At 46.9% G+C, this 15,412-nt stretch overlaps 1 protein-coding gene across 4 annotated transcripts in view; it reads right to left on the reverse strand.

Annotated features, from left to right (window-relative positions):
- Positions 1–15,412, reverse strand: part of DNAJB6 (DnaJ heat shock protein family (Hsp40) member B6) — a 74,315-nt gene that overhangs the window by 31,026 nt on the left and 27,877 nt on the right. For 3 of the 4 annotated variants that reach the window (XM_041751773.1, XM_041751774.1, XM_041751776.1), the window contains exons 2-5: positions 12,402–12,492; positions 9,260–9,369; positions 6,498–6,557; positions 5,638–5,748 (exon numbers count right to left, since the gene is read on the reverse strand). In XM_041751773.1, the coding sequence (XP_041607707.1) occupies positions 5,638–5,748; positions 6,498–6,557; positions 9,260–9,369; positions 12,402–12,466 (346 nt within the window). In that variant the 5' untranslated portion in view covers positions 12,467–12,492. Of the gene's footprint in view, positions 1–1,442; positions 2,242–3,296; positions 3,402–5,637; positions 5,749–6,497; positions 6,558–9,259; positions 9,370–12,401; positions 12,493–15,412 lie in introns of those variants that run through there. The other variant, XM_041751775.1, reaches the window with a different exon arrangement.

The following is a 15,412-nucleotide window of genomic DNA, read 5'->3' on the forward strand; positions in this document are numbered from 1 at the left end:
CTGTGCACATGTTTTAATATGTTAAGCAAACATCTTTGTTTTCTCGCCTTTCCTATCCCCTACCATGTAACCTAAGACACACACCTGTTATAGTATTTCAGGATCTCACCTCCCTATAAGGGGAAAAAGTGTATTTTCGGGCACAGACAGGATAGCTATCATGTTGGGCAAAGAAGTCAGCCTGTGCTATTGTCTTTATCTGGAGTTTAAGTGTCATAACTTAAGGCAATGAGCACAGGTATCAAGTTGGGGGTGGGGGGCGCTAAATTCAGAGGTGATGAAATTAATTTCACATGGCAACCTGAAGCGGCCCAGGATGATCAGGTCTTTGGTTAGTTATTACGCTGAGTGTCTCTGAGTGTGTTTCTGATGAGGTTAACAGATCAGCAGAGTGAGCAGCACATACTGGCCTCCCCTGCAAGGGTGGGCCTCGTCCAATCTGTTCAAAGGCTGAAGGGAACAAAGTAAGAAAGAGAATTCTACAGACTGATGGGTTTTCAACTGGTTTTTCCGGCCTCATGGCCTTTGGACTCCAACTCAGACGCAGCTCTACGACCCAGGCCAGCCCAACAAACTACATTAAAGCTAAGGATCAACAGAGTCAAGACACTAGCTTCCCCTGGAAAAGGAAGCTGAACACAGGGGGCCTCCCGGGGAGTGTGACTCAAACACGACATGCAGATCTCCTTACAGGGTCCACACCTGTGATGGGATGGCCAGCCCTGCTGTTCTCATGGCCCAGAGCCCCCTTCTCCAGAAGCCAGCCATTCCTGCTCCCTGCCAGGGGGTAGGGCTAAGAGACTGAAGGCAGTCACAGGAATAAAAGACTCCAAATCCCTACAAAGCACACAGTAAACAAGTGAAAAGCCAAGGATCATGAGCAGAGCATCCACCCTCACTCGCCAGCATAATTTTAAGTGAAGATGGACTATTTCCAAACGCCAGTTCCATATACTAAGAGCAAAAGTTCTCAAATAAGTACAGAACCATACACTGTTACTAATCTGACCAGAGCACTAGGCCTCCTCCATCACTCCTTAGGACCATGGGCTCTGTGGTCATGACACCAACTATAGCAGGAAACCAGTCTAACTAACACGATGTATTTATGTGGATTTTTAAGTCTAATTCCTTGCCTTCAGTCAAGTTATGCGTGTGCAGGGATGCCCAAGGGTGGAGTCTGCCCCTGAGTAACTAGAGGGGGCACCTGCACCTCTCCCACCTCTGACTTTGACGTTCTCTTAGCACATTTCACTTCAAACACTTCCTCCTCCTTTCTCCTTCCAAAATGTGCTGCTTCTAAAGCAGACAACTCTTTATGGAGAAACAACATTATAGGATGGATTGTGGCCCCTCAAAATGATGTAGGTCCCCTGAGCCCCAGGCCCCCTGACCGTGACCTTCTTTAGAAAGAAAACAGGGTCTTGGTGGATGACGGGGTAAAGATGAGCTCGGGGGGGGGGGGGGGGGGGTCCAAATCCAGCATCATAAGGGTCTCCACAAGGGGGGGGGGGGATATGGACAGGGACACAAACACAGGGGGCACAGTGTGAAGACACAGGGAGGTAATGCTCACACGCAAGGACCATCTGAGGCCATCAGACACCAGACAGAGAGCCTGGTGGAACAGACAAGCTCTGCCCTGGGACCTGGTCCTAGCCACCCCCACGCCTACAGGACCAGGAGGCATGGGCTCCTGTTGTCAGTCCCTGGCCTGTGGGACTGCTGCAGCCACCCCAGGACACCATCCGGGCCTGAAAGCACTGGCTCCTGGATCCCGGTCAGCGTCATTCCTCCTAGAGCTACCCACCCCCCACCCCCTGCCTCCACTCCCTCCAGGCCAGCCCCGGTGCCTGAACAAGGACCATCTCAGACACTAGTCAGTGGGCACAAACATTTTATTCCATATGCACTTCTAGCCGGCCACCCTGCCTCAATGCTGCGCAGGCAGCCCCTCCAGCTCTGGCCCGCTGTCCTCACTCAGCAGCTCCTCGCACTCCTCGCTCAGCTCTTCCTCATCCCCTGGGCTCGCCTCATCCTCGCTGGACACAAATTCCAGCTCCTCACTCAGCAGCTCGCCCTGGCCCCGGCTACAGCCTTCACTTGGCTCATCTTCACTATAGGTATCAAGCTCCTCGATAGAGATCACATCCAAAACCTCGCTGTTCTCTTCGCTCTGGGAGTCTTCGGCCGAGTCCTCAAACCCGGGGTCCAAGTCCTCACTCGCCACCTCCTCGAACCCTGGGAGAGCAAAATGACGGGCTCACTACGTTAAAGTCAGAGCTGGTTCTCAACACTTAGCTATTTCCCTCCTCAATAAAATTCCACTTCCCTCCAAAAGCCCGCTTTCCCTGAGGTGACCTGCATGATCCTTTCTCCGTGGCCAAGGATTTTTTCACAGACAAGGCTTACGAGACTGATGCCGTTATGAAAGGAAAACAGGCTAACCTGAATGGGCTCTCTGGACATGGTTTCAGGTTTTAAAGTGTGCCCCTCGCTATCCACCATGAGAATAAGAGTAAATAAAAATGTGAAATTATACCCAGACGATTCTTCCCAACAGTATTCCTTCTGGGGCTCTAATAACTATGAGATACTAATACTAGTTACTCATCCATCTGAGAGTGTTGAGTAACAGTGCCCTGAAAGAAGTAAACGATGAACAGATCACCCTAACTCAGATTAATGCAATCCCTTCCAATTCACATTTGGACGAGAGCTAGCTCTGGCATGCTCAGGATTTGGGAAAGGATTAGAATCGGCTGCCCGCAAAGGTACGGCTTGCTCCCTGGATCTCAGGGTCAGCACTGCGTGCAGGTTCTGGAAGCCCCGTCACTGCCTCTCTGGTTGGGGAGGTGGGGGGCAGTTGTGGTCACCAGGGCTTCGGAGTCAGCCAGGCCCCAGGCCCAAGTGCACCCCCAGCATGCGACAATTCTCAGCGGCTGGTCCTTCAGCACAGAACTGCTTATACTCCATCCAACACCCTCTACACCTCAATCCTTCCCATGTGCTCGTTCACTAGCTCTCTCAAGTTTGGTTTAGGGAGTCTGAAGTCAGACACGGAATTTTATATTCTGATACTGGCAAAGGGCTTAGATTTTGACCTACTTTTCTTGGAAGGCACAAGGAGAGGAGGGGGGACAAGTGTGAAAAATTAAGACTAAAAACAATGTGCTACTACAAATGGACATCACAACAGAGCTGAGTAAGTAGCATGTAGATGCTGGTTCACGCCAAGTAAACTACTGCCAAAGCCGAAGCCCCCAGCCCTACATGGAGACCCAGACTACACATACCCCCCGCAGGCTGTACCGTAACTTCATACATGTAGTAGCCGTGGAGAAGCTTCTTTTCCTGTGTGGAAATCCTTAGAGCCTGAAAATGGAAGTCCCCTAGAACACCTACAAGAACGGATTGAAAAAGTATCACTGCCACACTAATCATGGGCAATATACAGGAAATGCCTACTGTTAAAATATCAGAATCTAAACCAGAACATCTCAGTATCTAAACCAGAGGTCCCAGAGGCTAGAACTACAGTAAGACTAGTTACCTCTTAAACAGGACTGAGTCCAAAACAAGAAATTTCCACCAAAATGTTCCTTGTGTTCACAATCTCCACGAAGTTCACACGTACATAAAGATCTATACATGTGTGTGTATGTGTGTGTGTGTATATATAGATATAGTGATGGTGAGGGGCACACTTTATATCTGTATCTATATATAGACATACACACACACACATCTCAATTTAGAAGATGTGAAAGTCAGGAGATTTAAATAGCTGATAGTGGGTTAAAAAAAAAAAACACAATTACTTCCTCATTTACACCTAATTACAATCTTCACTCTAGAGAGAACTGCTCAATGAAAGTCATTTTTACTGAGAAAGCTTGGCCTGTCAGACCATTTTCCCAAGGAAAGCAAAATCTGGTTATAATTCAATCACTAAGGGACTCTTCCTCAAAATAAGTCATGAGAATATAAAGCATGCGTGGCCTCAAGCTCCAAGGTCAGCCTACTTTGCCACCCCCACCCCACACTGCTGACGGAAGGAGAACCAAAACCCTCAGGGGCAGAAGATCCTCACTTGACCACCAGGAGATTCACCCTATCCAAACAGGATTTCACCCCACACTGCCCTGGCTCCCCGAAAATACCACATGTGAAGTTGGCTAAAGATTGTGATGAGACACAGAAATAATATTTTTTTTAAAGATTTATTCATTAGATGGGGGGGGGGGGGGGCGGTGGCAGGCAGAGACACAGGCACAGGGAGAAGCAGGCTCCGTGACTAAACCGCCGAGCCACCTGGGCTGCCCCACAGAAATAATTTTAAAACAGGAAACATTAAATTCTTTGTATTTTCCTTACAGTAAGATTTCCTACATACACAAAAGCCAAGTCAAGGATATACCTAAGAAATATCATACATTTCATAAGTTAAAGGGGAGCCTTCCCGATCCATCCTCTCTCATGTCTATGGTAGCAGTATGAAAGCAGAAGTCTTCAAAAGACCAATCTCCTTTCCACCCCTACTTTAGCCTCATTACAACGTCTGTGGATGAAAATGCTCATCTATGCTGATATGTGTTATACTACTACCCATCTCCCTCCATCAGCTACTCTTCAAGTCAGGCCATACCGCGGTAAAAGATAAGGAAAATCTCTATGAACCCCCACCTGAAATAAACTCAAGGGCCACACCACTGAAAGGGCCCCATACCTACCAGATATGGCAGTGAATTACTCTCCTTCATGCTTAGGATGGGCAAGGGTCCACCGGTTTCTCCCCCATTATGTGTAGACAGAACCTCTCTTCTCATTTCCCTCCTGGAGGGGTGCAGGTGGTGCTCGGGCTCTCTGACCAGGCTCCAGACCACAACAGACAAAAACACAGGTTGGGTCCCCCACAGGGAACCAAGACAGAAATGGCTGCGCCGGACACAGCGAGCCCTGGCCTCCTGTGTTTCCCAGCACCCCAGACAGCTCTGGAGACGGACAGAGCTCTCTCAACAGGCGGCGCACACCCGCTCCACATCCTGCCTACGCCGCAGATGAAAACCTGGCATCGGGCATCAGTGCCAAGATGTGCAGTTGATGGGAAAATCCATTCTGCAACGAATCATCAGCTGGAACACCACGATCTCCTTTCGCAAAAACTACTCTTGGCAAAGAGTATCTATGCTGCCTTGTTCTAAAGACGTCTTTTCACACAAACTGTGAACTCAACAGTCACAACATACCACAGTGGGAGGAAAGAGCCAGTGTCCTCTGAACAAGATCTGCTACAATACCCAGTGACTCCCCAGAGCAACTCGGGGCAAATTCACACACAATTCCATGCTCAACAGCCAACGGCACTTCCAAGGCCCCAGCATCTGCATCCTTACCATTGTCTGAGGGGAAAAACGGCAGTTAATTAGGGCCATACATAGTGAAGAAAATGAGTATGTTCAAACCTTTATTATTGCAATGCGCATGGTATTGAGAATCATCTTCCAGAGAGGAGGAACAGGATGTTAGAAACCCACACTGCTTAAACAAAGGCAAATACAGTGCCACGATGATGGAACAGAAAAGGCTATCCATCTCATCAGAGTCATGGACACGCCAAAGGAACAATGAACTTACCAAAGAAGTCAAAGGAAAACGGGTCCCTTCCACCAAAAAATTCCCTGAAGACATCATCTGGGTTACGGAATGTGAAGCCAAACTCAAATGGAGTGTCAAAATGAATTCCACCTACATGATACAAGCACAACTTTTAGTTTATGAATTCTGGTGTTTAATATGCAGTCACTTATCTACAGAACATTCTATAAAATTGGGACCTTAATGTAAAAGAAAATGGCTCATCCATTCATGGATCTGTTTTGCCACACAAAGACTGCCAGTGGCTGACGGGGAGGTCAGAGCAGCATGGCCACCAGCACTTTCGCACCATCTCTACAACCGCCACCTGCACACGGATAACATGGTTTTCTCTTCTGTCAAGAAGCGCCATGCACACCAAGCAAAGAAACATTCACTTGCACTCATCACCCGGGTCTGTGCTTAATTAATCTGCAGCACTGACCTCCCAAGGCCCGCTGTGGGGCTGAGGATGCGGGCCATCATGGGACATCTCCTGACACATGCACCTGTGTGAGGCCGCCACAACAGGCAGCAGGTCTGTGGGTATGTGTGTTTGTTATGCCCTGAGGACATTCTGACACAGGGTCAGGTAAGTGATGTGGGTGCACAAACTCAGTGCGTTGGAGCAGGGCTGTAGCGGCCTCCAGGGCTACAGAAGGGAGGTCAGCATTCATGCGGCCGCTACACACGGCCAGTCCTCCCCTTCCGTTGGTGTGACACCCTGTCACATGGTGAACACGCCCGCCCGATGCAAGGAAAATGCAAAGTCCAACCCCTTGTAGAGACCAAGACCTTCGGTGGCCAGATGGCTTCCTTTGCTCACTACAAAGCCAAGAGAAAAGTCAACTTTTACCTACCTCCACCTCCACCATTTAGTCCTTCTTTGCCGTATCTGTCATAGATGTCCCGTTTTTTTGCTATAAATTTAAAAAGGAAAGAGCATAAGACAAGACCAAGGTCTTTTTCCCTCAGAATTCACATTATTTCCAAAGCTATAAACCAACAAAACAATGCAGTTTTCAGGGTTTCAGTGTTAAGGAGTTAGGCCTCCCTTACTTTACACAAAAAGGGGGAAGAAAAAACAAAATATATCTCCTTACAAACTCAGAAAAATTTTTAAATAGTGTGAAGTTTAAAATGTGATTATAAAAAAGTACTTCTAAAAATTAAAAATAATAATAAAATAAAATAAAATAAAATAAAATAAAATAAAATATAAAATAAAATAAAATAAAATAAAATAAAATAGTACTTCTTTCAGCCTACTATGCAGAGATGTGGCTCACACATACATTAAAATCACACAAGTTATAAAACTATTCCAACTCTCAACGTATACCGTCTTACAACCAAGTCCATTTGGAGGGGGACTAAGATCTGTGGCACACATTGGACAGGATGGGGCCTTGGTGGGGCAGGAAACAGATGTACTTAAAAGCCAGATGATAGGGATCCCTGGGTGGCGCAGCGGTTTGGCACCTGCCCTTGGCCCAGGGCGCGATCCTAGAGACCCGGGATCGAATCCCACGTCAGGCTCCCAGTGCATGGAGCCTGCTTCTCCCTCTGCCTGTGTCTCTGCCTCTCCCTCTCTCTGTGTGACTATCATAAATAAATAAAAATTAAAAAAAAAAAAAAAAAGGCCAGATGATAGGTGCTCCAGTGGCACAATCTGTTAGCGTGTGGTACTTGTAAAAGCCAGATGAAGAGCCAACCCCAACCCCGCAGGCTTAATCCCCTTGGAAGAGCAACAGCCCAACCAAGCCTTGAGGATGCTCTACTGTCCTCTGTCCTCTTGACTCTCTACCTTCTAAAACAAAGAACTGCAACTGCAGCTCTTAGAGACAGACACCTTTTTTTGATACTTCCCCCCAAAGTATAATTTATTTTACCATGTGGTATAAAATAATAAGAGTTATAGAGGAGAACAGGTGTACAAACAAACCACTGAAAGTCAGTTCGGGGTAACCAGAGCACTAGTAAGAATGGTAAGCACACCTGTGAAGGTAACTCCTATGCTGGAGGCTGCATAAGAGACATGAAAATACACTCTCCCTCAGAAAGGGGGAGTAGGAGGAAACAACAGCGTCTTTATGAGAATTTAAACGTTCTCTTCCTGATAAAAATCAAGTCTGGGTTCAACCTAAAAATAGAGAATCAGCTGACTAAAATAACAAAAACAGTTTAGGTTTCCTCCTCCATTGCTTTTAATCATTCCTGGTCTGTGAATCCACAAATCCGGAAGTGTTGATCAGCACAAACAAGGACCAAACAAGACAATAATAACACTGAGGTCCCACAGTGCTCCAAGTCAGTCTGTTTAGAAGCTGCAATCAGGGTGCCTGGGGGACTCGGCAGTTGAGCATCTGCCCTCAGCTCAGGTCATGATCCCAGGGTCGAGGGATCCAGCCCTGCATCGGGCTCCCTGCTGAGCAGGGAGTCCACTCTCCCTGTCCTCTCTGCTCATGCTCCCTCAAATATTTTTAATTTTTTTAATTTAAAGATTTTATTTATTCATGAGAGAGAAAGAAAGGCAGAGACACAGGCAGAGGAAGAAGCAGGCTCCACGCAGGAAGCCTGATGTGGGAGGGACTCCATCCCAGAACCCCAGGATCACGCCCTTGGACCAAAGGCAGGCACTAAACTGCTGAGCCACCCAAGCGTCCCTAAATTTTTTAAATCTTAAAAGAAGATAAACCTGCTATCAGTTTAAGATCTTAAATGCCACATTTTTAAAAGACTGCAATTATCAGTCTCTATGTGTTTCCTAATAACAAGCTGCTCATGAAATAAAACATCTGGGACTTTCTTTAAAATAGAAGAGACGTATTCACAAATAAAACAAAGATGCTCCACGTGTTATTAGCAGCAGTGGAAGGCAAGTGGCAGTTAAACGGAGTTCCTCTAAACTCAGAACTGCCTCTCACTGAAGATCCTGCCCGACGGATATACTTGGAGGAAGCACCCACACCCTGCAGCCAGTAAACCTCACTGGTGACCCTGACCCCCTGTGGATACACTTGAAGGAAGCACTGACGCCCTGCAGCCAGTGAACCCTACTCCAACCTTCTGGTACCTGCCTTGACTCATACCAGGTCATTCAGTGCTCCTTCCTGGCAAAGCAATGTCAGTACATTTCCAGTCTTCTAACAAAGCTCCACACTGCTCTCCCAAACCCAGGGCCCACACACACTTTTCTTCACCAAGAACCTGCTGATTGAATCTAACAGCTCACCTTCCACTTGATTCGTGAAACCAGACTAATGGATCGGACTTTTCAAAAGCCTACACTTTCCAGTATCTATGCTCTAGACCCAGGGGCGAGGGAAGCAACACCTCAAAGTCTGGAGACGCAATGACCCAGATGGAGTCCTACGCCCTGATCCATCCTGTCAGTCCTCAGATCAGTGTGAGTAATTGTTTAAAATAGCCATCCTGAAAGAAACTGCTAGAAGCAGGGTACCCCACAGCACTGACGGGTAACTGTATCAAGTATCTGCCAGGGACATGGGTCAAAGCTTCACAAGGAAAGAAACTTTTCTCCGTGCCCAAACCTCAATCAGCCAAATCCATACTTCACTAAGCCCTGGGGAGAGTCCGAGCTCTGGGTAGGTTAACTTACCATCTGATAACACCTCATACGCCTCAGCTACTTGCTTGAATTTCCTCTCTGCTTCTTCTTTATTTTCAGGGTTTTTATCTGGATGCCACTTTAGGGCCAATTTCCGGTACCTTGGAAAGAGTAAAAGGGCACTGGTCACTTCCACGTGCAGGTCACTTCCATGTGCAGAAATCCAACGGCTATGAAACATCATGAGGTTCATAAATCTGTGAGATGAGGGTCAATTCAGGAGTAAAATCTCCCTTTCCCCCACCACAAGACAAACAAGTTCTAAAATCCACACAGCACAATACAAAACCAAGAGATACAAAAAAATGACAACATTTGAGGATCAATGTGTGCAGGTGAACTCCTGGTCGTGCAGCTGAGAGAGCAGAGGCAGAAGGCAGCCTTGGTAAGGGGCCAAGGGTCCAGCACCACAGCCCTGGTCCCCAGCCTGTCGCCTCCCACAGCAGTGTGGCAGGGGTGGGCTGTAGCAACTCCATTTATAAAGCCACCCCATTCTGTGCTCAAGACTCACTGAAGCCTCCGGTTAACAGTAACAATTACAGGGATTTATTTTTTTAAAAAAATCCTTTATAAATACAATAAAAAAAAATCTCTTCTACTTAACATCAGCACCACATATGATATGAGGTGGGGGCGGGCTAGCGGGGGAGGGATAGGCCCTGCAAAACCTAACATGAGGAACCAGGCAGTCCTCTTCACACCTGCAAGTTGTTAACATAAGGCTATTGTGGTTCAATTTAACATTTTAAACAAAAACCTTGGCTTGAACTTCTTAAAATCTGATTAACACTGGACTCTACAACACTAAAACAATATTTTATCTTTCTATCACCATGGACCTCAACATGCAATAAGCAGACCAAAACCCCTGAAATGCAACAGATCCTGGGCAAAAATTGACAGACCATGTAAAAGACCAAGGAGAAAGAACGGTTCATTTGCACTAGTGTGCTCTTTGAAAACAAAGAAATGTAGCAGAATCCAGGGTAGCTTTATCTGTACAGGTTTTATGAAAGACTACTCAATCTTCTTTGGATTCCAGGCACAATCCATGAAATGGGAAGAGTATCGGATGTCTTTTAGCATCAGCCTCTGGACTGAAGTGTGACTTCACAGCAGTACTTGAGCACCAACGCAGGCAGGCTAACCCGTGGAGCGAGGAAAAGCACAGGGCCTGGGACACAGAGCCAGGTAAGATTGTAGGTTCCTCAGGAGAAATGGTGAGTGAAAGCAGCCACACACGGTTACTCCTCCAATAGAAGCTTTTCTGGTCACTACGCATGAACAAAGCCTAGAATCCACAAAATGGACTAAAAACATGCACCACTCACAGGTCCAGTTCTCATTAAAAATAAATAAAGCTAAATCCAGCCTAAGTTAGTATTAATTTAACTGCACACTTAATGGGAAACTCTTACTCTATTTACAGGAAATAGCATTTCCTAAGTTCATACTTCAAAGCATCCTGAAGACGCCGATCGACCCCTATTCTCATAGGTAACTAAACCAACTACTTTCTGTGTTTAGAGTAACAAAGGCATGTTTTTCCAGTGGTTAATAAAAATAAAAATACTGTGGACATACTATTCAGGAAGAATACGATTATTTCCAACTAGCCACTGTTGCCCGCGAGCTGTGAGCAGAACTGTTAACAGAAGTGAGAAGCCCCAAGGCCCACTGGTGACAGCCCAAAGGCACTTCCTGGGGGCCCACCTACTTGAATTTCCTGGCTGAGGTTTAACACAAGGATATTCTGCAAACAGCTTCAGGTAGGCCGGCTGTAGCAGTCAGGCTACTATCTTTAGCATTTTTCAATGAACTATTCAATTGGCTCAGTTAAGCATCTGCTCTCCATTTTGGCTCAGGTCATGATCCCAGGGTCACAGGACCAAGCCCCGTATTGGGCTCTGCCTGTCCCTCTCCCTCCTCCCTGCATACGGGCTCTCTCACTCTTGCTTGCTACCAAATAAATAAATCTTCAAATAAAAACCCTTAATTTCCATCTGAGATCTATGAAGTCCAGTAGCATAGACTTGTGTATTAATAAAAATGTTTGGGACGCCTGGATGGCTCAGCGGTTGAGCGTCTGCCTTCGGCTCAGGGCGTGACCCCGGGATCCTGGGATGGAGTCCCACATTGGGCTCCCTGCAGGGAGCCTGCTTCTCCCTCTGCCTGTGTCTCTGCCTCTCTCTCTCTCTCTCATGAATAAATAAAATCTTTTTTAAAAGTTTTTTTTATAAATAAAAATGTTGGGGATCCCTGGGTGGTGCAGCGGTTTGGCGCCTGCCTTTGGGCCAGGGCGCGATCCTGGGGACCCGGGATCGAATCCCACGTCGGGCTCCCGGTGCATGGGGCCTGTTTCTCCCTCTGCCTGTGTCTCTGCCTCTCTCTCTCTCTCTCTCTCTCTGTGTGACTATCATAAATAAATAATAAAAAAAATTTAAAAAAAATAAATAAATAAATAAATAAATAAATAAAAATGTTGGTTCCTATAACAAATTGGAATTATTCCAAGCTGAGTTTTATTAGTCTCTCCAAGCTAAAATCTGTTTCATAACATTTCTTGCTACACATGAAGGTCAAATGAATTAGATCCAGTTCACCTTGGCCACCTGTGCCCTCAGCCTTGCCCTGTACAGGCGCCAGGCCGGTCACAAAGGCATGGGTAAGGCTGACAAACCGTACCATGGACCAGATGGGTTCTAGTGGTACAGTCAGGGACCACATGACAATGATTTTTTAAAGCAACTACACCAAGGTGGTTATAACACCATACTCTGAAGAGTGCCAGGTGCCAACTCAACTCCATTCCAAAAATCCAATGTCAGAGTTCTCCAGGATTATCTCACATCCTCAGTAAGTCTGATCTACTTTAAGCAGCCAACAGAATCCATGTCTCAAGGCAAAGTAACAGGAAACCAGGCGACCTTCTTATTCCTCAATGACAAGTGACAGGATGGCCTAGGTCTCAGAAAGCAAGAGTTAATTTGTTAACTACTCTGTCTGGAGGTAAAATTACACAGCAGCATTGAAAGAGTGTTATACTACATGGTCCATTTCGATAGATAAAAAGTTACAATACCCAAGTACCAGTGCACAACAGATTTATTACTTCATAAATATAATTACTTACGCCTTTTTAATATCCTCAGCAGAGGCATGTCTCTGCACGCCTAGAACTTCATAGTAATCCACCATGTTTTAACAGGCTGTTGGAGTGAGTCCTGCAATTAGAAATCCAGGGTCAATGACAGGACTGCCAAGGCTGGGTTCATTGTGGGGGGAAGGAACTCCATGGGGTTGGGGGGGCGGGGCTGGAGGGAAGACATCACCTCACCTGAGCACTAACCACTAGCCTGTCAGACTGGGCCCTTGACTGGGAACAGATTCCAAGACTTGTGCCCTAAGACCCTTCTAGATATAGAATAAAAAGCCCTGAAATAGCCTAATAATAGCTGCCTACACTAAAACAGAGGACTCTGAGGCAGACACTCAGGGCCCACTTGATCACCAGCTGACAGGCCCTGTGTGAGTATCTTGTTTTCCTGACAAGAGCTGTGCTCAGGGAGCTTTGGTTACCTCCTTCATTCAGTGCATTCCCAAGCCAGCCATTGGGCAAGACTGCACAGCCACCAGAATGAACACACTGTCTCAGCGATATGGGACCCACACAAAGACTGGGGATGAGGAACAGTAACCCCCCATCCCAAAGTTCCAGGGAAAGAAAAAAAAAATGTCTGACAACACAGCTTTATCCCCTGGCTTCCAAGTCCCAGCCATCCACCACACACATAGATTGCTGCCCTGTTGTCAACACTAATTAGAAGGTAGCCTTACAGGGTAGGGTGCTTGGGTGGCTCAGTGAGAAAAGCATGTGCCTTTGGCTCAGGTCATGATCTCGGGTTCCTGGGATCAAGCCCCACATTGGGCCCCCTGTTAAGCGGGGAGCCTGTTTCTCCCTCCTCCTCTGCTCCTTCTCCTACTCATGCTCTCTTTCTCAAATAAAATCCTTAAAAAAGGGGGGGGGAGGGACAACCCTGGTGGTGCAACGATTTAACACCGCCTATAGCCCGGGGTGTGATCCTGGAGACCAGGGATCGAGTCCCACATCAGGCTCCCTGTGTGGAGCCTGCTTCTCCCTCTGCCTGTGTCTCTGCCTCACATGAATAAATAAATAAATAAAATCTATTTTAAAAAAAAAAAGCATCCATACAGATCACGCCTTCGGTGGCAAACTAGCAGCAGAGATTGGCCTCACTGTTATCCACATCACTTCACAGGGCAGGACAGTGACAGTCGACTCTGCCTGTGCCACCTCTAATAGGGCTGGGCCCTGGAGCCCAGAAACCAAGGACATGCTGCCTCTAAGTGAAAGCTGATGAGCTTACTTCTTTAACTCTGGCTAAAGCAATTCATTCAGCCACTGACCAGACACCTACCAAGAACAGGCCTATCCTCTGATGGTCACGCTACCATCACCCAGGAAAACAGGCCCTACAGTCAGGCTACCCTGCCCACAAGAGAAGCTGGGCTCTGTGGCATCCCCAGAAACTGTACTATCAGACTTCAGAGACATTCTGACTCCAAGCGAGTATCTGCAGTTAGTCTTCCTGAGGCTGAACGAGGTCAACTAGCAATCATTCCCACTGCTCAAAACAAGATGCATACACAGTTGTGTCCAATGTTTGGGTAGCAACTCATAGCAAAAAAAAAAGTACCTGGTATTACATCATAACTGACATGTACAAGTCAAGCAATTACAGAGAAACTGTATTTAATTGGTCAGAAGGTAGCGCCTGGGTGGCTCAGCTAGTTGAGTATCCTGCCTCTTGAGTTTCTTGGTTCTGGCTCAGATCATGAGCTCAGGGTCGTGGGGTTGAGCCCTGCTTCCACTTCCTCTTTAGCCAGCTCAGCAGAGAATCTGCTTGGCCTTCTCCTTCTGCCCCTCCCCCTCGCTCATATTCACTCTAATAAATAAATAATCTAAAAATAAATAGAAGCAGGGATGCCTGGGTGGCGGTTGAGCATCTGCCTTTAAATCAGGGCATGATCCTGGAGTCCTTGGATCAAGTCCCGCATCGGGCTCCCTGCCTGTGTCTCTGCCTCTCTGTCTCTCATGAATAAATAAAATCTTTAAAAAATATAAAAATAAAATAAATAGAAGCAGCACATGAAATCTCCTCACTACTAGCCCAGGAGCTCAACACATGAAATAACTGAAAAATGCCACAGAGGATATATAATAGTTGCCCCCTCATACCTAGAAATGTTAAAATCCAACAAACAGAGTTGAAGAAGAAAGCTGAGCTGCCAGAAAGAGGCGGCTCAAGTGCCAGAAACAACCATGGAGTTGACACCAAAAGTGATAATCCTGAGTGGGGGGATGAGGAGGCCTGTGTCTGCAGGACAGGATTTGCTTTTGAGGCACCGGAAGGAGTGGCTGCACTGAAGATCCAGCCCCCACCCTTATATTGTGGCTCCCAAAGGGCTGTAATTACAAGAAACGGGGAGGAGAGAAACCGCCTCCAACCTGCTACAAAGAGGTGGCGCCCCCCCCCCCCCCCCCGGCAGTGAAGCCCTAGGACTCAGAGAGAGGCACAGAAAGGATTCCCCTTTGCTATCCTGTGATGCTCCACACACTGCAGAACCACCAAGTGTGACCCTGAGATAATGAGGCAAACACGAGCACCTCACACTACAGCTTTAAAAGCTAAGTCAGAGATCCCAGCAGAAAACACAACCCCTGCTCAACAGGAGCTGACCAGGAAAGCAGCAGGAGTGAGAACACCTCCCAGAATCTGAAGCTAAGAGCTTGAAATGGAACATAGAAAAAAAGGCATTCATAAAATAATCACAGTAACCAGTGGAAACCACACTGGAGAGGAGGTCAAATCTGTTCTGCAAATGATGAAATCATTAGCCTGGCTGCTGCAATTTAAAAACAAATTAAATCGAGCTAAAGAGAGTTGGTGTAGTGGAAGTGTGGCGTGAGGAAGCCATACAGGCTCGCACACAGAGTCGGAAGGTAAAACACAATTCTAAGGACAAGCAGGCCGAGAGCGGAGAGGAGACGAAGATCACGTGATGCTGAACCTGGCTCCTCATCTCCAGAGCTGACAAACCCACAGCATGCTCGACTCTGTC

This window comes from Vulpes lagopus, chromosome 4 (genome assembly GCF_018345385.1).
Source record: "Vulpes lagopus strain Blue_001 chromosome 4, ASM1834538v1, whole genome shotgun sequence".
Classification (NCBI taxonomy): domain Eukaryota; kingdom Metazoa; phylum Chordata; class Mammalia; order Carnivora; family Canidae; genus Vulpes; species Vulpes lagopus.